Source organism: Festucalex cinctus, chromosome 6 (genome assembly GCF_051991245.1).
Source record: "Festucalex cinctus isolate MCC-2025b chromosome 6, RoL_Fcin_1.0, whole genome shotgun sequence".
Lineage (NCBI taxonomy): Eukaryota > Metazoa > Chordata > Actinopteri > Syngnathiformes > Syngnathidae > Festucalex > Festucalex cinctus.
In genome coordinates this window covers 990442-1013157 of record NC_135416.1, presented here as the reverse complement: position 1 = coordinate 1013157, position 22716 = coordinate 990442, and the positions used below count along the sequence as shown (strand labels likewise).

At 41.6% G+C, this 22716-nt stretch overlaps 1 protein-coding gene and 1 long non-coding RNA gene across 2 annotated transcripts in view; one reads left to right on the top strand and one right to left on the bottom strand.

Annotated features, from left to right (window-relative positions):
• The window catches only part of myo15ab (myosin XVAb), a 43373-nt gene that overhangs the window by 7356 nt on the left and 13301 nt on the right, over window positions 1–22716 (bottom strand). The window contains exons 23-61 of the mRNA XM_077525779.1: window positions 22247–22324; window positions 22033–22169; window positions 21923–21968; window positions 21707–21831; window positions 20429–20546; window positions 20191–20366; window positions 20020–20104; window positions 19118–19150; window positions 18962–19043; window positions 18749–18879; window positions 18560–18655; window positions 17701–17829; window positions 17515–17621; window positions 16131–16312; window positions 15503–15575; window positions 15204–15395; window positions 14491–14573; window positions 14301–14389; window positions 12128–12230; window positions 11705–12042; window positions 10341–10431; window positions 10150–10245; window positions 9920–9980; window positions 9739–9832; window positions 8658–8766; window positions 8470–8585; window positions 8328–8387; window positions 7293–7368; window positions 7048–7163; window positions 6441–6559; window positions 5031–5284; window positions 3678–3752; window positions 3372–3577; window positions 2431–2549; window positions 1928–1997; window positions 1720–1792; window positions 1058–1131; window positions 665–747; window positions 254–384 (exon numbers count right to left, since the gene is read on the bottom strand). Of these exons, the coding sequence (XP_077381905.1) occupies window positions 254–384; window positions 665–747; window positions 1058–1131; window positions 1720–1792; window positions 1928–1997; window positions 2431–2549; window positions 3372–3577; window positions 3678–3752; window positions 5031–5284; window positions 6441–6559; window positions 7048–7163; window positions 7293–7368; window positions 8328–8387; window positions 8470–8585; window positions 8658–8766; window positions 9739–9832; window positions 9920–9980; window positions 10150–10245; window positions 10341–10431; window positions 11705–12042; window positions 12128–12230; window positions 14301–14389; window positions 14491–14573; window positions 15204–15395; window positions 15503–15575; window positions 16131–16312; window positions 17515–17621; window positions 17701–17829; window positions 18560–18655; window positions 18749–18879; window positions 18962–19043; window positions 19118–19150; window positions 20020–20104; window positions 20191–20366; window positions 20429–20546; window positions 21707–21831; window positions 21923–21968; window positions 22033–22169; window positions 22247–22324 (4426 nt within the window). The remainder of the gene's footprint in view (window positions 1–253; window positions 385–664; window positions 748–1057; window positions 1132–1719; window positions 1793–1927; window positions 1998–2430; window positions 2550–3371; window positions 3578–3677; window positions 3753–5030; window positions 5285–6440; window positions 6560–7047; window positions 7164–7292; window positions 7369–8327; window positions 8388–8469; window positions 8586–8657; window positions 8767–9738; window positions 9833–9919; window positions 9981–10149; window positions 10246–10340; window positions 10432–11704; window positions 12043–12127; window positions 12231–14300; window positions 14390–14490; window positions 14574–15203; window positions 15396–15502; window positions 15576–16130; window positions 16313–17514; window positions 17622–17700; window positions 17830–18559; window positions 18656–18748; window positions 18880–18961; window positions 19044–19117; window positions 19151–20019; window positions 20105–20190; window positions 20367–20428; window positions 20547–21706; window positions 21832–21922; window positions 21969–22032; window positions 22170–22246; window positions 22325–22716) is intronic.
• LOC144021451 (uncharacterized) lies at window positions 2927–22363 on the top strand. The gene is made up of 3 exons (XR_013284149.1): window positions 2927–3024; window positions 7036–7165; window positions 22053–22363. It is a non-coding gene; the product is annotated as an uncharacterized LOC144021451 (long non-coding RNA).

The window sequence follows — 22716 nt, the reverse complement described above, 5'->3', positions numbered from 1 at the left end:
CATTCGACTAAAATTAATGAAAGTTTTCTCGTCATTTGATTGTTTTTTCGTTTTAATCCAATTTTAGTCGATGGAAAAACAAACCAAAAAAAAAAAGAGCAATTTTAGTCAACTAAATTGACAGTTTCGGTATTATTCCTTCAGCATACATTTCGATTTTTTGTAATAACTACCATTGCTTTAAGCCACCTCTTAATCTCAGAAGCTGTATCAAAAAAATGTCTTGTCAAAATGAAGACTGGTGCGATAATACCCTGATACTGCAGCCCGGCGCCGACGGAGGCCCGCATCAGGTACTTGATCAGGAAGGGCTTGAGGACCTCGGAGCAGCGACTGAACGCCGTCAGGATGTACAGCAGCCTCCACCCTCGCTGGCAGCTCTCACTACGCACACGCACGCACGCACGCACGGTCTTTTGGGTGCAATTCAACCTTATTAACGGCGCTATACGGGTGAACTTCATGTGACCTTCTGCAAACTTTTTCATGCATGTCCAACTGTTCATAAAACTCATTCACTCCCAGCACTCATTTCGCTCCCGGCCGTTTTTTACTGGATTCGGACAGAAGATTGTGTTCTATTGCTCTCAAAACATGGAACATGTCGAAGCTGAAAATTTGCTCCCAAATCCAAACCGATTTTCTGTGATGTCGTCAAACTCACGGTTTGGAGCTGCTGTTGGCCGTGATCTGTTTGAGCACTTGACAGTAGGCCTCATCCCTCATCAAGGTGAACTCTCCGACCAGCTACAAACACGCACACCCACTGGATGTTAAAGCAACACACAATAACGTACAATAAAAGGGGCGGGAATCTTTTTGACTGTCTCACAATTCCATTTTTGGGTCTGCGATTCGATTCACAATCGATTTTTCGATTCAAAATGATTTGATTGACAATGATTGATTTCTGCCTCATCCGGCCTGACTGGCTAACGCTAATTAGCGCGCCACTCGCTACTATAAATAAATCGTGGTTCTTATGAGAATCTTTTTTTTTTTTTTTTTACCCAGGTGTACCTAATCAAGTGTCCAGTGAGCGTGCGTGCGTACGTACCTTGAGGAAAGTGCTGACCACTTCCTGCTCTGTCAGCCCCTTCAACGGTGAGTCCCCCATGAAGCGCATCACCGCTACATAAAATGACACGAACACACAAAATGTTATTTGTTACACAGCATAATTGCACAAAAATATATTAACATTACATGATGTGACACTTATGCCAGATTTTTGTTATTACAACATTTTTTTTCCAAAATGTATTCAAATTCATTTTCTCTCATAAATGCAATAAAGGTGCAACATGAAATGTGGAAGAAGTGAAATACTTTCCGGATGCAGTGTAACCGTCTAATTAGTATGCTTAGCTAGCATTAGCATTAGCATGTTAACTAGCATTAGTATGCTAAGCTAGCATTAGCATGCTAGCCTAGCATTAGCATTAGAATGCTAAGCTAGCATTAGCATGCTAAGCTAGCATTAGCATTATCATGTTAAGCTAGCATTAGTATGCTAAGCTATCATTAGCATGCTAGTCTAGCATTAGCATTAGAATGCTAAGTTAGCATTAACATGCTAACATAGCATTAGCATTAGAATGTTAACTAAGCATTAGCATGCTAAGCTAGGATTAGCACTTCTTGGTCACTTCCTGTTGAAACAGGTCACTTCCTGTGTTGTTGTTTGTCAGACGTCGGGGAGATAAATGTAGGACACACCGAGGAAAAGATCCGCCGCCACTCGGTTCATGGCGGGATCCGTCAACTCTATGAGTGATTCAGTCAGCGGAATCTGGACACAACGCAACACTCAAAAGGTGTCATTTCATCTTTGTTTTTAACCAGTCAAATGTTGCTACATTAGTAATAAAACACACACAGAAAAAAAACATAAATAAATATGTCATCAATGAGGTCATTGGGACACCTTGGAGAACTTGATCATTTCTTCAGGCTCCCTAGTGACTCGGCTCTTGCTCTTATTCTTCAGTGAGTCCCTTAAAACAGTAGAAAAACACTTATTATTATGATTATTATTATGGAAAATGTCAGTATTATGATGCAGTATAATGACATACTGCATAATAGCCAATTTAACTTTGTATGTGTTTGTAGCAGTTGGTTTTGAATGTGTACACGAGATATAATAAAAAAAAAAATATATCAGTTAAATGTAAAACACATTATAATGTTATAGCCACATAACAGTGGCTGGTAAATGGACGCAAGACTTCAGGCGAAGACTCATTAGCTTAATTTTATTATTATTATTATTATTATTATTATTATATTTATATATTATGTATTGATATTATATTTCATTTATTTATATTATTTTTATTATACAAATTATTTATTTACTTATTTATTTTATTAGCATTTATTTATTATTATTATCATTACTATTATAATATTGTGCGTCGATCTCACCCTCTCCCGGGTTCGGCCTGTCTGAAGTATTTTCTGGCAAACTCCAGCATGTCGTGTTGACTGTCGTGCAGAATCCTCTCGTCGTCCGTTTCTCCGTCGAAGCCGTCCGGAGAAAACCTCTGACCAAAGCAAAGATGGCCGACATGGTGGCAAAAAAAAAAAAAAGTGCTTCTCAGTCATTCATCATTTTTTGGAAAATAGTCCCAAGTAAGAAGGTTGCAGTCCCGAGAGACGCTTCTACTTCTGATGATTATAAATATGAAATGATGAATAGATGAGGAAATATTGAATCCGTTTACAATAACCACATACTGACATCTATATGTGGCATGTTGGTTTTCTGAATAAGGAGAATGGTTTGTATTGAACCAAGGTTATTATAGTTTTGGAATTTGTCATTTTAGTTCGTTTTGACTATTATTCATTATTATTATTGTCATTTATTTTTGGGCTAATGTTAATTTGATCAAAAAATCTGCTCACGTGTCACTGTCATGTGACCCACAGTTGACACGCCCCCTTTCAAATCTGCAGCTAGCGAGTGCAACATGCGCAAACAGATGGAACAGGCAGGAGCTGGATTCGCCGTGAAAGGTAAAAACAAAACAAACAAAAAACTAAATGTTATAAAATAACATTAATCCAACGGCGATAACGTTCCAACAATAATGTTAATCTGACATCTAACTAATGCTAGCTAACTTACGAGCTCATAGCATGGAGTTGCTAGCAACTTGTTGATAAAATGCCATTGTGTGTCAAGCTTTTTTATCATCAACAAGATGAGAGAAAATGTCATGTGAAATAGTGTTTGATATGAAATATTGACAAAAATATACAGAGGAGTAAAATGATTGTCCCGACTAAAAGTAGTAACAAGCGCGATTGACAACCATTTTGGTGCGTATGCGAGCACACAAAATGGCGGAGGAGCGTTTTACCTCGACGGTCTGGTCGATCTCGTGCGCGGCCATGGTGGACGCCACGGCGACGGCCACGGCCGACGACGCGGCAAACTGGCCCGCGCCGCCTCGGGGCTCCGCTTTGCGGTCCAACGGCAGGGACAGGAAGTCGGGCGGCGCCACCGGGTGGACGCACTCGGACGGGAAGGCGCCCGAGCGCCCGAACACCGCGCCGAACTTCCAACCTGAGTTGGCGGAAGGACGGACGGACGGACGGACGGACGGACGTCAGTGGCGGCAAAACCAAAATCCGTTGAGAAGTTGATGTTGATCGCCTCCACTCACCAAAGTCCTGCGTGTCCTTCTTGAGCTCCTCCAAGAAAACCACCTTCTTCCTCACCACGCAGCCGTAACTGTAACCTGGGACACGCACGCACCAACCTTGTTTTAGTCAACTAAAACTAACGAAAACAAATTCAAAAAGTAATATGAATAAAAAACAAATTACATTTTATGTTTACAAAACTAACTACCATCGTAGGAAAAATATCCTTCGTTTTAGTCTTTGGTAATTAATTTAATGCATGAGCCTTTTCGGGATGATTTTAAATGTGATTTGAAGTCGAGTTATTTTGATATTAATCGGAATAAGGATGCTTGAACGTGTCACACAGAAGTGAGGTCATCTCGCAGCAGCCAATAGAAAAGCACCTTCGCAAGACGTCGCTCCCAAGGTGTTTTTTTTTCTTTTTTTAATATTGCGCACAAGTAATACACATTTTTTTCTAACTAAAACGAACTAAAAAAAAAAAAAAGTAAAAAAAAAAATGAAAAAAGTTCTTTTTTAAAATATTGCGCACATACAATTTTTTAAAAACTAAAACTAATACCGAAACTAATTAAAACAAAAAGTAAAAAACTAAAAAGTTTTAGTAAAACTAACAAGTTTTTTTTCTCTTTTTTTAAAATATTGCGAACAAGTAATACACTTTTTTAAACTAATACTGAAACTAACTAAAAAACAAAGTAAAAAACTAAAAAAAAAAAGTTTTTGTAAAACTAAACAGTTTTTTTTTCTTTTTTTCTTAAATATTGCGCACAAGTAATACACATTTTCAAAACTAATACTGAAACTAAGTAAACGACAAAAACTAAAAAAGTTTTAGTAAATCTAAAAAAAGTTTTTCTTTCTTTTTTTAAATATTACACACAATACACATTAAAAAAAAAAAAACTAATACCAAAGTAACTAAAAAAAACAAGTTTTAGTAAAACAAAATTTTTTTTTTTTAAATATTACGTACAATGCACATTTTTTAAATACTAATACTAAAACTAACTAAAAAACAATAAGTAAAAAACTAAAAAGAAAGTTTTAGTAAAACAAAAAAAGTAAGACACATTTTTTTAAACTAATACTGAAACTAACTAAAAAACAAAAAGTAAAAAAAACTAAAAAAAAAAAAAAAAGTTTTGATTAAAACTATCAAATGTTTTTTACTTTCTTTTTTAAATATTGTACAGAAGTAATACACTTTGTTTTAAACTAATACTGAAACTAACTAAAAAAACAAAAAGGTAAAAAAGTTTTTTTTTCTTTCTTGTTTCAAATATTGCGCACAAGTAATACACTTTTTTTTTTTTTAAACTAAAACTAAAACTAAAACTAATACTGAGTGGGTTCTTCCCCCAAGTCACCTTTGTCCAGACCGTCCAGCACCTGCAGCCGGATGACGTCCCCCTTGTGGAAGTTGAGCATGTCGCGGCGCTCGGCCACAAAGTTGCGCTCGGCGATGACGTATTGCGAATCCTTCTTGATCTCGCCGATGAAGGCGTCCACCAGCTGTTTGGCCTGCGGCGCCTTGGCCGAGAACAAGATCAGCTTCTCGTTGCTCAGGTTGAACTCCAGCATGTTGGCCGAGGGGATGGCCACAAACAGGATGTCTGCGTAACTGAGACCGCTTGGTGTCAGAAATGGGATCTAGCAACGACAGTGATTGCGTGTGCTCCAACTTTGATTTCGCCTCACAAGAGGTGTATTATTATTGGTTTTTAGCTCAAAAAATATTCTGTATTTAAGGTTGGTGTTAGAAGTGGGATTCCACAATTCATTTGTCTTTCGCCGAGGGGCATATGCTGAGTATCTTTCTACCCCAATCGGCCTTAAGAGAGGTGACATATTTGACCCATTAAATTGTTGAAATTGGGCCTTCACATTTTGGTGTGAGAAGGAGAGGCAAATTTTGTTTTAAAAAAACAAAAATCATAAAAGGCGGCACTAGCAGTTGATGAAGTGCATTTTGGGCGCTACTTTTTAGTCCTATTTAGAACAAAAATATTTTTGTATGAAAAACAACATATCAAACGCTGGTGTCAGAAGTGGGGTTCCACAATTCACTTGTCTTTCGCTGAGGGGCAGAGGTTGAGCATCTTCCTACACCAATCGGCCTTACGAGAGGCGACATTTGACACAATAAATTACTCAAATTGGGCCAGTGAATTTTGGCGTCAGAAGGGGAGGCAAAATTTGTTAAAAAAAAGAAAACAAAAAGTATCATGAAAGGTACCACTAGCAGGTGTTGAAGTGCATTTTGGGCGCTACGTTTTAGTCCTATTTAGAACAAAAATATTTTTGTATGAAAAACAACATATCAAACGTTGGTGTCAGAAGTGGGGTGCCACAAGTAATTTGTCTTCTGTTGAGGGGCAGAGGTTGAGCATCTTCCTACACCAATCAGCCTTAAGAGAGGTGACAAATCTGACCCATTAAATTGCTCAAATTGGCCCATCAAATGTTGGTGTCAGAAATGGGGCTACACAAGTAATTTTTCTTGTGTTGAGGGGCAGCGGTTGAGCATCTTTCAACCCCAATCAGCTTTAAAAGAGGTTTGACCCATATTTGACCCTTTAAATTTCTCAAATTGGGCAATCAAATTTTGGTGTCAGAAGCGGAGTCAAATCTTGTTTAAAAAAAAAAAAGCACCATGAAAGGTGCCACTAGCAGGTGATAAAATATATCTTGCAAGTCTCATTTAAGAAAAAAAAAAAGTTTTTGCGTTCTAAAAGTATGCATCAGACGTTGACGTCAGAAGCGGGATCCATACATACGTGTACGCTCCGAGGACCCTGAAGTAGTCCGGTGCAGCGGCGCTGCTCTTGACGGTCTTGAGCAGCTTGATGCCGCCTTGCGACACCGACAACACCTGCACACCTGTTCCCACGCTGCCCTGCGCGCACGCACGCACGCACAAAAAGCAACATGGGGGAATCAAACCCACGGCCTTTTGGTCACGTGGCGTAATGTTACCCACTTGCGCACAATAGCAACGTGTGCAAAAACAGTGTCAATGTAAATCTGTTCAGCTCATGTACAATCATTTAAAGAGGTGGGCGGAGTCTAATCAGTACACCGTTAAGCTTCTAGTCGGCGCTCGGATAGTCATGATTTGTATTTATTTTTTGATTAAACTTGAAATCATTTTATAGTAAGAACGCGAGTAATTTCAAAAAGGTTATCAGTCACAAAATAGTGTCTTTTCGGTGTACTGTAGTTTCTATTCGGCGCTCAAGCAGCCAAGATTTTTTAAACAACCTTTTCAGGAATTTCATTGATTTTATAAAAAAAAATGTATGATTATTATTATTATTTTATAAATGACATCTATCAGTCACTTTTTTTTGTTTGTTTTTTCCCGATTTCCAGGCACGCCCTCACCGATGCCGGGAAGAGTCGTGAGAAGTAGATTTCCCAAGTGTCCCTGGCGGCCGTGACGATGGCTTTCTTCACGCGTTCCTCCACCGGATCCGTGTTCTGTCGCACGCCGTGTTCATCTGTGAGTCACACGCACGCACGTGCACGAGAGTGTCACGAGTGTGTCATTTTTTATTTTTTTTTGGCTAAGCGTGCGTTAAAAAGGCGCGTGGGAAGAAAAAGAAAAAGAAGACGAGGAGAGGGACTACCAAAGAGAGCTTTCATCCGCTGCCTTTCATCCCGGCGGATGCGGACGCACGCCTCTGACAGCGTGTCGTTGACGATCTGCGGAGGAGCGCACAAATTAAGCGCGCCGCCTTTCATCTGCCGCCGCCGCGTCGGCCGAGAAAGCGGCGATGACGGCAAGCCGGGGGGGGGGGAGAAAAAAAAAAAAAAAAAAAAAAAGGAGCACCTAAAACAATATTTGCAGATCGTTAGTGGGAAATCAAGAGTATGTTTAGTGACACGTCACAAATGCTTCGCTCGGTCTCATTGACAGCAGATTAAATATGTGCAGCTGCTTTTTTATTATTTTATTTTGGGCCACATTATTCCAAAGAATGAGCGTGTCTTTGAGTGTTGCGTTTCAAGGTGTCTTTGAGGGTTGCGACGGAATACTGACTTGCTATATAGTGAGACTGAGTGTGTACTCGGGCCTTTGAAATCGCGTTTACGTTATTAGGCAGCCAATCAAAGACCCTATTTGCCGTAAAATTCAACAATCAAAGACACTTTGTCACCTTAAAACTAACACACAAAGGCTAAGATGCGTCGTCGCCTTAGAAATCAACCCTCACAGTCACTCAAAAGTACTTAATGAAACACCAAAAACACAAACTCAAAGACACTTAATTGTAGTAGAAATCCAGCACTCAAAGAAGCATAGTTTCCTTAGAAACTCAAAAGTCAAAAACCCCGACCGGCTGACTTAATAACTTATAGGTTTTTAAGTCAACCGGGCGGGGTCTTTGACTTTCAACAATCAAAGACACTTTGTCACCTTAAAACTAACCCTCAAAGCCTAAGATGCCTTAGAAATCAACCCTCAAAGACACTCAAAAGTACTTAATGAAACACCAAAAACACAAACTCAAAGACACTTAATTGTAGTAGAAATTCAGCAGTCAAAGAAGCATAGTTTCCTTGGAAACTCAAAAGTCAAAAACCCCGCCCGGCTGACCCAATAACGTATTAGTTTTTAAGTCAGGCTAATTGATGTCTTTGAGTGTCATGTTTTGCATCACCTGTTTGAAAATGAGGTCCAGCGCCAGCGGATTGTTGAAGCTGTCTTTGGGGTAGAAGACCTGCCAAAGAGACGATCACTCGTCATACTCGTCATTACGATTTGTTGCCTGAATCGTCACGCAAAAATCCCATCAAAGACACCTCTTTCCTGAGGTAGAGTTTCCAGGGAACGTTGGTGTAGGTGTAGTGTTCCTGGTTGGCGCTCCGGTGCAGTCTGGTCTGGATGCGCGCCGATTCCACCGGAAGCTCTCGAGAAACTGTGGGCGGTTCCAAATTCACGTGAGTCATGTGACCCGGAAGTCGTATGTGAGCGGAAGGTGTGTCGGGACCTGGCGGAGGCACCGGCACCGGACGATGAGGCGCTCTGCTCTTGCTGGGCTGGAAGTTGGCCTCCGTGATGGCAGGTGCAGCGGGTGGGGGGACCACGGGACGCTTGAGCTGAACATACAAAGACACGTTTTCATCACCATGTGTCTTTGAGCATTCAACTTTTTAAGGACATCGAAGTTGTGTCTTTGAGTGGCATACCTTTAAACGTGACTGTCATTCAGTGTTGAGTTTTGAAGTTGACTAAAACTCCACCCATGCGCACAGTGGCACAAAAATAGAGCGTTGTTTTTAAGGCGATAAAGTGTCTTTGAGTTTTCAAGGTCTTTCAGTTTTGCATTTTTTAAGGTGACCGAGTGTCTTTGTCAAGTTTATAAAATGGATATACATCTTTTGAGTGTTGATTTTCAAAAACGACTTGGCCTCTTTCAGTGTCTTTGAGGGTGACTTTCAGTGTTGACGTTTTGAAATGATGAAGCCTCTTTGAGGATGTTTTAAGGTGACCAAGTGTCTTTGTCAAGTTTATAGAGTGACTATGCATCTTTGAGTGTTGATTTTCAAAAACGACTTGGCCTCATCCGGCGTCTTTGAGGGTGGCTGTATGTCTTTCAGTGTTGACATTTTGAAATGATGAAGCCTCTTTGAGGATGTTTTAAGGTGACCAAGTGTCTTTGTCAAGTTTATAGAGTGACTATGCATCTTTGAGTGTTGATTTTCAAAAACGACGAGGCCTCTTCTGGTGTCTTTGAGGGTGACTGTCATTCAGATGCTTTGAAATGATTAAGCCTCTTTGAGGGCTGTTTTAAGGTGACCAAGTGTCTTTGTTTGTCTAGTTTATAGAGTGGCTATGCATCTTTGAGTATTGATTTTCAAAAACGACAAGGCCTCTTCCGGTGTCTTTGAGAGTGACTGTGTCTTTCGGTGTTGACATTTTAAAATGATTAAGCCTCTTTGAGGGCTGTTTTAAGGTGACCAAGCGTCTTTGAGTGTCTGACTTTTAAAGTGTTCTTAAGTATCTTTGAGTCTTTTTTTGTTTTTGACAGTCTTCAAGGCGACTAACTGTCTTTGAGTGTGCGTGCGTACCTGCGCAGCAGGAGGGTGGTCCATCTGTGGTTTTAAGATCTGCAAAGCTTCATCACGAGCTGTTTGCTTCGTCTTAAATTTGCCCTCGGGTCTCCTAAATGATAAATACATGATAAATGCACACACCCTTATGTCATTGTGCTTTCTATTATAACAATAATGAAAAACACAACAAATGCACCTTTTTCCAGGTGGAAGTGGTTCCATCGGGGGAGGTGGAGAGTTGTAGCGTCTGATCATTTCTGGGGTAAACCATCAACAATCAAAATGCAGTGTTGTGTTCATGTCACAAATGAACAAACAATTTGAGAAATATTGTTTATGAATTATTTCAAAAGGAATACTTATTTATATAGAATTAATTCGATGTAGTTTTATTCCTCCGTTTTCGAAACATTTTTTTTTTTTTACCTTGAATATCCTGACTAGGCACGATATGCTCAGAAATCAGAGCTGAGTACTTCACCACCTCGCCAGCAGGGGGGGCAGGAGACTTAGCCACTGGGGCTGCTCACGCACACAAACATAATCCAAAAAAAAAACAAAAAAAAAGCTATTCAAAGTTCACAGAACAGTCTCGAGAGAGTCGAGTTGTTTCTCACCCAACGTTTTGGCTGGTTTGTCCTTGTCGATGGGAATTCCAGCAGCTTTCCTCTGACGACCGCCGTCGTTTTTATCAACGTGAGACACCGCCTGAACGTCATAACATTACTCATTAGCATCAATATTACATGGTTATAAATGTCAGAAACAACTTTTTAGCCGTTTGGTATGTTGCAAAAAAAAAATAAAAATAGCTCAATGAATGCTGGAAAACAAAGAAATGTGTTGTGTAATATGAACATCAATGTAATCTTGAAAAAGAATCTTACGAATTGATTAGAACTGACCTAGAAATAAATTATACACAAAACATTTGGAGAAGAGCAGAATGTTTAACACAAAATAATGGTGAAAAAAGGTATTTAAAATGTTTAATAAGACCTTTGAGGTTTTTAAAGTGATGCGTGTCTTTGAGTATAGTCATTGAGTTGATGAAACGTCTTTGAGCTCAAAGACACACACGTGTCTTTGCTGTTTTTCAAGCTACTATGTGTCTTGAGTGTATTTGAGTATTAAAGTTTGAAAAGTGACAGATCATCATTTGTGTGTTGCATTTTAAGGCGATGACGTGTCTTTGAGTATTGACTTTTCAAGGCATCTAAACATCTCAGTGTCTATAAACGGTGAGTTTTAGGGTGACTCTGCATCTTTGAGAGTTGACTTTCAGGTGATAACACATCTTTCAATTCTTCTTAAAATGGCAAAGCATATTTGAGTGTCTTTGAGCATTGCGTTTTTAAGGCACCTTCTGAGTGTTAATTTTTCATAGCGACTGTCTTAGAGTGCTGACTCATGTTGACATTTTATGCGTTTTTGAGGGTCTTTGAGCGTTGAGCGTTTTTAAAGACAGCTAATAATCTTGAGTTTTAAGGCGATGACGCGTCTTTGAGTATTGACTTTTCAAGGCATTAAACATGTCTCAGTGTCTTTAAATGGTGAGTTTTAGGGTGACTCGGCATCTTTGAGAGTTGCCTTTCAGGTGATAACACATCTTTCAATTCTTCTTAAAATGACAAAGCACATTTGAGTGTCTTTGAGCATTGAGTTTTTAAGGCAACTAAGCATCTGAGTAACTTGTTGAGTGTAAGTTTTCATGGCGACAGTGTCTTAGAGTGCTGACTTTAACGTTGACTTTTTATGGTCAAAAGGTGTTTTTGAGGGTCTTTGAGTTTTGAGCTTTTAAGCATCTTGAGTTTTAAGTTTTTTTTTTTTTTTTTAGGCCACAAATGGTCTCTGATGCTGAATTTTGAAGGCGACAAAGCATCAAACCGTCTTGAGCGTTAAATTTTCAAGACAACTCGGTGTCTTTGAGTGCCGATTTTCGAAGACGATTTATTGTCTTTGAGTGTCCGGATGCAGCAACCTGCGCATTAGCCCGCGGCGGCGAGGTGGACCCGCCCCCGTCGGCGTGGGCGTCGCCCGTCCGAGGTTCCGGCAGCTCGGGCTCGTCCGTCGGAGCATCGGAAGCGGACGGCAAGCCGGCGGCGGCGTAGGGAGACGGCGTGAAGTTGGCGTACGGGCTGGGCGGGATGTTGGCGTAGGGACTCGGCGGGATGTCGGCGGCGTACGGGCTGGGCGGGTGCCGGGGTAGGGGGCTGGTGGGGGGGCTCGTGATGGGTGAGGGGGGGGCGTGCGTCACGGCGGGGGCCACGGCGGCAACAGGAAGTGACATCACAGCTCCGACGGGAAGCACTCGCACGGCTGCAGGACGCAAAATGGTTTGTGTCAGACACGAAAAGCTTTCACGATACGATGTGAGGCGGCGTTTTCCTGAGGGTGGTCTGACCGCCAGGTGGTGGCGGGGGGCCACTCGAGGGGCCCTCGTCTTGCCAACCGACTCCTCCGCGGCCCTTCAGCCTGCTGGAGAGCAGCGCGGTCGAGTCCGCCTCCTGTCAGGGACCACAAACGGTGGTTACAAGGCAGTTGTATTGTCTCTGCTAAGTTCTGAAAAATACACGGAAAATTTAAAAAAACAAAACAAATCATGATAGTCCAAGGTTGTTTAAGTTAACTGAAGAAATGCAAGGCCTCCGCTTATTTGGATGAAAGAATTGAGCCCAGGCCGAAAGCTCGCACATCACCGAAACTGAACACGACTCGAGCAGCATTTGTCAGATATCGTTTCAAATCAATGGCGGTCTGGCTGTGAAGCAGCACAAGCGGATCGGGGTGAGGGTGCTCACCGGAGGCCAAATCCTATGAGTGCGTTGCGGCGGTCTCTGAGCACAGCTTGGTGAATAAAACATGGTCGGAATACACTTGAGGGAAAGCTTTGGAAAGCACTGGGGCAATAAATAATAAAGGAGACGAAAATGCAAGTGCTGTATGTGGGAATGTGCTGTTGGGAATCCACACCGTGGACTTTGTGGAACGTGCAAAAGCTTCTGTGGACACTTACTGTACATGCAGGTAACCGTAACCACCTACAGTAACTAACAAACTAACTGACCTGCCGATCAACCAACATGCTAACTCAATTTGACATATTCAGGCTAACTTAAAAAAAACACAATTGACTGACAGACCGAACAACCAACCAACTATTTAGTTTGTACTTGATCAGGACATAACCAACAAAACAACATACACAATAACTATCTAACTAGTTCGCTAACTGACTAAATAGCTAACTAATGTGACTAACTAACTAACCTACCGACCAACCAACATGCTAACTCATTTGACATATTCAGGCTTAACAAAAAAGAAAAACAAAAAAAATAAATAAAAAATGTCCGACCGACCAACCAACCATTTAGTTTTTTTTTTTTTTTTTTCAATCAGGATATAACCAACAAAACCTGAATGAACTAACTAACTAACTAACTAACTAACATGGTAACTCATTTGACATATTCAGGATACCTAAAAAAAATAAATAAAAACCAACCAACCATTTAGCTTGTACTTGATCAGGATATAACCAACAAAACAACCTATACACTAACAAATAAAAAACTAACTAATTAACTAACTAACTAACTTGACATATTCAGACCTACTAAAAAAAAAAAAATGCCCGACCAACCAACCAACTATTTAGTTTATACTTGATCAGGATATAACCAACAAAACAACCTACACACTAACTAACTAACTAACTAACTAAACAGCCGACAAACCCACTAAAATCATGCTAAGTAACTAATACACTGACAAATGACCAACTAAGCACTAACTTCACTTACAGGATGCCGCGTAATTGTGCTAAACAAGTAAACCAGTTTGTAAGTAATCATGCTGACTGACAAACGGACAAACTGTAAAAAACAAACAAACAAACACATTAACTACTTTATACATAATCCAATCTGATCCATTATTTGATAACTAACAAAATAAATGATCTAACCCACTGACCAACCAGCACACTACCCAAGCCAACCAACCAGCACGCAAAGTAGTGATCATGCTAACTAACATAACCAACCAACCGAGAGAGACGTACAGTATTGTCTTCCGTTTTGAATCAAAGCAGTCATGCGTCAGTAAGTGGAGAAGTCGCCCTTCCTCAGGAAAGTGTCAGTTCCTGCCTGGTAAGCGGATCCACTGCCACCGTCGCCCGCCCAGCCGAGTGAAATCACCGTGGCCATCTGGTACCTGCGCCAGTTGCGGTAACCGGGTAACGTAATCGGCCCGAGAGAACGCTGTCCGACACATCTGATACACGTGAATTCCTGTCGGCTACATCCGATAGCGAGTGACTGACGGAGGCCGCGGGTGGAAATTGAAGCAACTTCATTGTCGTGTGTTGAACTTTGAAGGCGGTTAAAGAATATTTGAGTTGCGGAGCTTACAAGGTGACAAGAATCTTACACAGCTTCTAGTGTGAGTTTTGACGTCAACTATGTATCTTAGAGTCTTAAAGTTTTGAAATTGTCTCTGTGTGTTGACCAAAAACAACTGAAAATCCATGACTCGTCACCCGCTTTGGTTGATGTCTGTGTATTGTAACTTACTGCACTCCCGTCGGACAGCACCGGGTCAAACAGGCTATCCAGATAGCGATCCATTCCTCGATGAGGCTCCAAGTCTAAGGAGAGGATGCCTGCTTCCGTCAAACATACTGTCGTGCGTGCGTGCGTGCGTGCGTGCGTGCGTGCGTGCGTGCGTGCGTGCGTGCGTGCGTGCGCGCGCGCATGCGCTTACCTTGGCTAGCAAATCCATCGCGGGCGATGATGGCCGAGGTTATGAATTCGTCATTGTCATCAAAGCCAACACCCAGAAGACTTCTACAAAAACAAGTTAGGAGAAAAAATGTGTTGTTGTTTTTCAGATTCAAAAAACTGAAAGCAAATATTTAACATTCAGGACTTTTAGTCGATGTGCCATACAACCAAGAAACTAGCTTGTATGCGTTTGTGCTAGCAGACTACAAAACTACTAACCAAACATTCAACGAGTTTTGATGCAATGGTTGTAATCAACTTAATAATCACCTAAATAACAACCAACTAACACACAACTAACTGACTAATCAAGCAACTAGCTGGCTGGTCCAGCTGGTGACCAGCTTATCTGGCCACCTAGCTAACCACAAACCAACGGACCAACTGACAAACTATCAACCAACTGGCGTACAATACAATCAACCGTCGAACTAACTTCTTATTAACAGTGACCATCTAACTGTCCACCAACCAACCAACAAATTACCTGAATAACTAACCAACCAGCTCATGAAGTAACCGAATAACTAACTGTGAAACTGATTGACTAACCTGATGGCGAACAAACCCAAAAACAACCCAACAAGCAAGCCAACTAACTCAATGTAATCGTGTAACCAACCAACTAACTAACTAACTAACTAACTAACTAACTAACTAACTAACTAACTAATATGTGCGTAAGTGTCTTACATGCTGGCATTGGCCCGCACACGTCCCGGCTCCTGCGCAGAGATGATGAAGTAGCTGCTGTGCTTGGGGAATTGGGCAGGCAACTCCAGGTCCGACATCAGGTCCAGGACATAGTCCGATCCTTCCAGTTCCACCCACTGCGCCGACTCCTTCAGCAGCACAGACCAGCCCCGACGGCCCTCTGTCACGCCCCTGACAACACACACACACGCACGCACGGATGCACGCATATACCAGGCTCACTTTCACATGACATTCACATAACTCGCGCTAACTTAACCCGTCATCTTTTCCGTTACCTGTGTTGCAAGATGTCTTTAGCCATCTTCTCCCCTGTAGTCCAGGAGTGTACAGGGCACAGGACGGATACGCCTGGAGGGACACACAAGTTGAACAACTAACTAACTAACTAACTAATACAAAGATTAAAATAAGCACCTCACCACTCATAAAATCACAGCTCAAACCGACTTAACACAACTGTGCTAAATGACCACCTAACAATTAACCAACTAATCAACCAGCCAGCCAACATAGTAACTACTTTCTATGCAGTCATGCTAACCGACTAACTGACCAATTAAGCAAATAACCAGCTGACACGTGACTTTCTAAACAAAAAAAAACTAAACTGACCATACGACAAACCAAACAAACAAATGTCTTGTATCAAATAAAAAGCCTAAACCTAGTTGCATAAAAAAGTTATTCGAAATATTAATTACTACTAGTACTACTACCAGTACTACCACTACTACTACTACTAATAGTAATAATAATGTGAATCTACTGTAAATCATGACATCCAACTAATGAATGGGTTACATGTTTTTAAGACTTTTATTGAAAGAATATCCCCCACCATGTATAGACGATGTTCCTCTGAGTGTGTTATAAAGTAAATGGTGCCGTGTTGTGACCGAGTACCGTCAAAGCAGTGCACGTGGAGTAAGGTGTGCGCTCTCTTGCGGTTGGCGGTCCACTCCAGCAGACATGGCGGGTAGGTGCGCGTGTACTCGGGCCCGCCGCCGCCGCACCGCTGCATGGCCTGCAGCAGAGCGTGCTGACACACCGCGTCGTAGCCCTCGGGCCCGTAGTCTGACACGAACCTGAGAACGGGACCCAGATGCACACGACCAAAACTAGTACGTGATTATTTCAGCACGACAAACAACACGTTAACACATTAATTCCCCAAAATATGGAGTCGGATGAATTAAGTGTCGTGGTCGTTTGCAAGTTAGTTGGTCACTTAACAAAAATGACATAAGCATGACTAATCCAGTTGGTTAGGCATGGTTATTGGTTAGTTGCATGGATAGTGGTCGATTGGCTTATTTTGAACAAATTAGAACCAACTAACTGAATAACTAACCAACTCATTAAGAAACGTAATCACTGACAAACTGACCCACTAACGAGCTAGCGAACCAACTGAAAAAATAACCCAACAAGCAAACTAACTCACAGACTTATTTGTATGTAATTGTGTAACCAACCAACGAACCAACTCACTCAATAACTGACCAAGTAGCTCACCATAAACAAACCAGACAAGGTACCAATTAGCTAACTAGCTAACTAACCAACTAACTAACTAGCTAACTCACCAACTAACTAACTAAACACACCCGGCATATCAACTAACTAACTATTTAACTAACGAACTAACCAACCAGGCAAGGTACGAACCAACTCACTAGTTAACTAACTAACCAGACAAAGTACTAACTAACTACCTAGCTAGCTAACTAACTAACTAACTAACTAACTAACTAACTAACTAACTAACTAACTAACCAGACAATGCACTAACTAACTAACTAACCAGACACGGCACTAACTAACTAACTAACTAACTAACTAACTAACTAACTCAGGGGTGGCGAGATCCGGTCCTCGAGGGCCGCAGTCCTGCTGGTTTTGGATATTTCCCTTCTTCAACACAGCTGATTCATGATCAGCTCATCAGCAAGCTCTGCAGAATCCTGACAACGAGCCTGTTAATTGGAATCAGCTGCACTTCGAGTAGGGAAATCTATAAAACCTGCAGGACCCTCGAGGACCGCAGTTTGCCACCCCTGAACTAACTAACATGTACGTACCGCTTTTTGCAAAACTAGTTGGTTGTTCATTCTTATAAGTTCTAGCAAATTAGTTAGCTCGATAGTCATGAACTAATTGGAGTTACTGTTGCAAAGTTGTCAAAGTTCGTGCCTCCTCGAGAAGTACGGCCACGCGCGCTAACACGTCAAAGCGAGCGATTGTTCGTGTTGAGCGGCAAATGTGCGCTCTGCGTTTGCAGACTTACTTGAGCAGGTGCTTGGCCAGCCTCGGGGACGGCAGGAAGGCGGACAGACACGAGGACATGAGGAGCCAACCGCGCTCGCAATTCAGCACGTTGGGATTCCTCCAAACCTGCGAGGGGGCAAACCAAAGACGTAGACGTAAAAGACGACGTCCACGTTCGTTCGATTTCAGCGAATGTCGTTTGGACCTGGTTGGCCACTTGAGCAAAGATCTCATCCCGGAGCTCGGCGTTGGCAAGTCCCCTCTGGATGATGTAATTCCCAAACAGGTTCTCCTGAGCTCCGTTCAACTCCGGGTCGCCCATGAAACGTAGAATCTGACGCAGACGCTTGCATGAAAATCGCGCATAAAATCAAAAAAAAAATTGTGGCATTAAAGGAACTTCAAATTAACGCACTAATTTTGACACCCCTAGTAAATACTAGTTAGCTCGTGAGGAATGTGGTTGGCTAGTTAGGTTGATGTTCAGCTGGTCAGTGGGGTTCTGTAAACACTAGTTAGTTGCCTGTTTGTTGTATGGTTAGCTAGGTCAGCGGTGGACAGTTAGTTAGCACTGTCAAACTAGTTATTTAGTTAGTGGCATGGTTAGTTGACTGTAAGGTAGGCGAGTGTTTGCACGGTTATGTGAATATTAAGTACAGTAGATTGTCAATTTAGTTAGCTGTATGTATGCTTGGTTAGTTGGTTGGTTGTAGTAAGGAATGTGGTTGGTTGGTTGGTTAGGTTGATGTTCAGCTGGTCAGTGGGGGTTCTGTAAACAATAGTTAGTTGGCTGTTAATTGTATGGCTAGTTAGGTCAGTGGTGGACAGTTAGTTAGCACTGTCAAACTAGGAAGTCTGTGAGATTGGTAGTTAGTTAGTGGCATGGTTAGTTGGTTAGACGACTGTAAGGTAGGCGGTTGTTTGCATGGTTACGTGAAAATGATGTCGATTGTCAATTTAGTTAGCTGTATGTATGCTTGGCTAGTTAGTTGGTTGTAAGCGAGTTAGGTGGTAAAACGGTCCAAATTAAAATGTTACCAGTTAATGAAGATTTGTGAATTTACCAGAAGAAAGATGTTGAGGGCTCCTTGCTTCAAGTTGGGATCCAAACGGGTCAGGGAGTCCTCCAGAGGGGCTGTCAGCATCCCAAAGTGTGGCTCCTAAAAAAAACAAAACAAACCAAAACATACATAACCGAGAAGCACTGCTTCTTCCACGTACGTGCGTGCGTGCGTGTTTGTGCGCGCGTTCACCCGAAATATGGCGCGGACAAAATGAGTCATGAGGTAGTTGTTGATGTCCAGGGGCAAGGTCAGCTGCGGTTCAACCTGAACTTTGGGAGCCTGGACCAGCGCCAGGCAGTCCGAGTGCAGCTCGGTGCCACCTGCCAACGCGCACGCTCACACTTTTACGCACGCGCATGCACAAACGGCACGTGTTTATTTATAGCCCCGTCCCGTGCGCACCTGAGGCCGCCTGAAGCAGCGGCGCCAACTCGGCGGGGATGGGCAGCGCGCTCACGTTCACCACTTCGCGGTTGACGCGGTCCTGCGCACACACGCACACGGACGGGACATTTGTCTCAACTTGTCATCATCCTCATCCTCCTCTTCATCGCTCACCTCCTCAGCCTTCCTCGCTGGCTGCACCACCGTCTAGTAAAAAAAAAAAGAAAAAAAGTCAAATCAGATCAATACTGTTTTGTTTCATGGCTGCTGCTTTGTTATTAGGCAACAATGTGCAGACAGACGTCTTCTTAAGGAGTTTCGATGGAAGTTTGTATAACAGAGGGAAATCGGCAAAGGCAAATTGTTGGTGCACATCTGGCTGAAGTTAAAGTTGCACATTTTAATTTCATGTGGTGACATGTTTTTTTTCATGTTTGATTAAATGATCTTTTAAAAAAAAATATATATATATATGTTGAATTTCATTATTTGGCACTCAATAAAACATGACAAAGAAGAGTAAAGAGGAAAAAGACAAAAGAAGAAAGAAGACAAAAGAAGATGAAGAAAAAAGAAGACAAAAGAATAAGAGAGAAGAAGACAAAAGAAGAGGAAGACAAGGATGAAGAAAAAATGCGGAAGCATTGTATTTAATCAAGTATTAATCAATTATCCGTATAAAAAAACTGTTAAAACTGGAAAAAGATTATTTAAAATAATTGTAATATTTTTTTAATACCAGCTACTTTACGTTATTTATTTTTCTTTTCAGTTTAAACTGCCAAATTTAATTGAATTCCAAATTAATTTATATAAAAAATTTATTCATGATGTATTTAATTTAAATTTTCCAGCCAAATATAAGTCAACACGTCATTCATAAGATATGTCATTAGAATCATAGCTTTTGTTGCATATAGTTTTTTTTCTATACAAAAAAAATGCAATACAAAAATAATTCTAATGGCCAAAATAGCACCCACACATTTATTTTGTTGTAATTTGTCAGTGAATCAATTTGTCAAATTTCCATAATTCAAATTATTTCCATTCCACACGCATGCCCGCGTCCGTACCCTCATGTACCGCTGCCGGTTGACTACGATTCGCATGGCGGCGCGTAACCTGACGAGACATTTCCTCCTGCGAGCAAACTTCTTTCTGTCAATGGAAAACAACAACAACAACAAAGTGAGCGTGAGCGGAGGCACTTTTTCGCTTTTGGAGAACGCCGCGTGACCGTCAACCTGACAATGTAGCCTCTGCAACGGGCCTGCAGCAGCGTCATGCAGCGGCGGAAGTCCACAAAGTTCTTGCGGATGAAGTACATGCGCACGTATCGCTGCAGCGTCAGGGCGGCGATGTTGAGCACGCGCTCGCGCTTGCCCTCCAGCAGCCGGTGCAGCTCCTCCTTCAGGAAGATCTGCACACGCGCGCGGGAAGTTAAACAACACGTCGCGCGTGCCTGTTTGCGTGTCAGCGGACCTTCGTGACTCCCAGCTGGTAGGAGCCCACCTTGACGGGTCCCAGCTTTCGCAGCATGATGACGCAATTTTCTCCGTCGCCCATGGGCGGGTCCTTCAAGCAGAGCAGCGCTTTGTACCTGCAGATGCGCATACAATATATATACATTCAATTTCAACATTATACAGTACATGAACTCATTCGCTGCCAGTCCAGTTAATAAATGGATTTTTGACGTGTATAACCGTCAATGGCAGTGAATGAGGTAATAGGATGTGGTCTCGTTTAGTGCACTTAAGAGATGCTTATGAAAAGTCGTGCATGCAGTGCATCTGGTGGGGGATCTATATATATATATATATATATATATATATATATATATATATATATATATATATATATATATATATATATATAGGTGGGAAAAACTTGTCTGTAATCTGAGAAAACAAACTTGGAAATTTGCCACTCTACAAAGTGGCAAGAGTGCAATTTTTTTTTTTTTCTCGCAAATTTGCCACTTTATAAAGTCACAAATTTCCCACATTGTAAAGTGGAAAAGTTTTTTTCTACCAAATTTGCCACTTTATAAAGTCACATTATCAATTTTTCTCACAAATTTGCCACTTTATTAAGTGGCAAATTTACCCCTTGATAAAGTGGCAAATTTCTGAGTTTTTTTTTCCCTCTCACAAATTTGCCACTTTATAAAGTCACAAAATTGCTACTTTATAAAGTGGCAAATTTGTGAGAAAAACCTCGCAAATTTGCCACTTTAGAAAGTCCCTAATTTGCTGCTTTGTAAAGTGGCAAAGGTTTTTGTTTTCTCACGAATTTGCCACTTTATAAAGTCACTCTCAATTGGCAAATTCTAGCATTTTTTTCTTGCAAATTTGCCACTTTATAAAGTCACAAATTTGCCACTTTATAAAGTCACAAATTTGCCGCTATTTAAAGTGGCAAATTTGCAAGCTGTTTCTGTGAATATTATCCCTCTCCCCCCTAAAAAAACATTTATACGTGGCTCTAATACGCAGTCGTACATACATGGAATGTATATAAGTATTTTTTTTTTTTCTTTCCAAAACTAGATGCCAATTGAAACTGGATCTGTTGAATAAAGCGATTGAAGCAAGCTCTGTTCCAAACATCCAGCTTCCCAATCTATGTTAGGTTAATTTGATGGTATAGAAGCCACGGTTTTTGGCTCAGAAATTTGTATAAAAATTTTTTTTTTTTTTTTTAAATGTCTGCCTGACCAGCCGTGATCCTCACATCATGCCACTGCTACCCACCCACCTGGTTAGGAAGCTGTGAAAAGTCAATCTGACGGGATAGCCGTCCTTGCGTATCCGGATGGTCTCCATGATTCCGGAGTAGCGCAGTTGCGTGCACACCAGGTCCATGTCAAACAGTGCAGCTTCCTGAACCGGCACCAAAAAACAAAAAAACAACCGCATGAGCACTTTATTTGGTGCAGAAAAACATCATGCGGAGTTCTCGTCGTTAGCTAACCTTACGCTGATTTGGCTTGATGCAGCGTACAAAATACGGGTGACACCTTGAAAAAGAAAAGGGGGAATGAAAGGAGCTATAACGGCAAATTGCCGGCGTGATTTTCTTACCTCTCCATCTTCTCCAGCAGCTCCTGCAAGCTGCTCTGGAACTTGGCGCTGACCGTGCCGGCCTGGAAGCAGCGAGCGGCGCTGGACCGATGCCGCGCCGCCGCCTCGGAATGCTTCAGGAAGAGCTCGGACACCATCTGGTGACGCACGCAAACACGGGTAAGCGCCGAGTCGACGAACAAGGAAGACTGCTTCAAAATAGTCCAAGTCTGACTCGGTTTTTGCTGAGGATGAAAAGGTCCAGAACATCTTGGCGGACCATGTCGAAGTTCTTGTCCAGAAACTTGTTCACCTAAGAGCCAAAAAGCATTTTTAGCAAGTGACCTACCAATTAAACTACCGTACTTTAGCCACTAGCCAAATTGTAACTTATGAGGTTTTTCACCACTCGTGGTAATTTTATCCGCGATTTTTAAATTTTGTTTGTTTTCAATCACGCTTGTTAGTTTTTATTATTGTTAGTCAACTATAAATCTAGTATTTTAGTCTCAAGTTTAGTCTAAGAAAACAAGTCTAGTCTTAGTCAGGACAGTCATTTTATACCCGTATATATACCGTATATATTTTTTGTCAACGGATAATGTTGAACATTTCGGGTCTAAAACTACCCCCAATTTTTTTTTTTTTTTTTAATCTTTCACCTTGAATCCAGCTCCTGTATTGTCCGATGTGTTTTCATTTGAA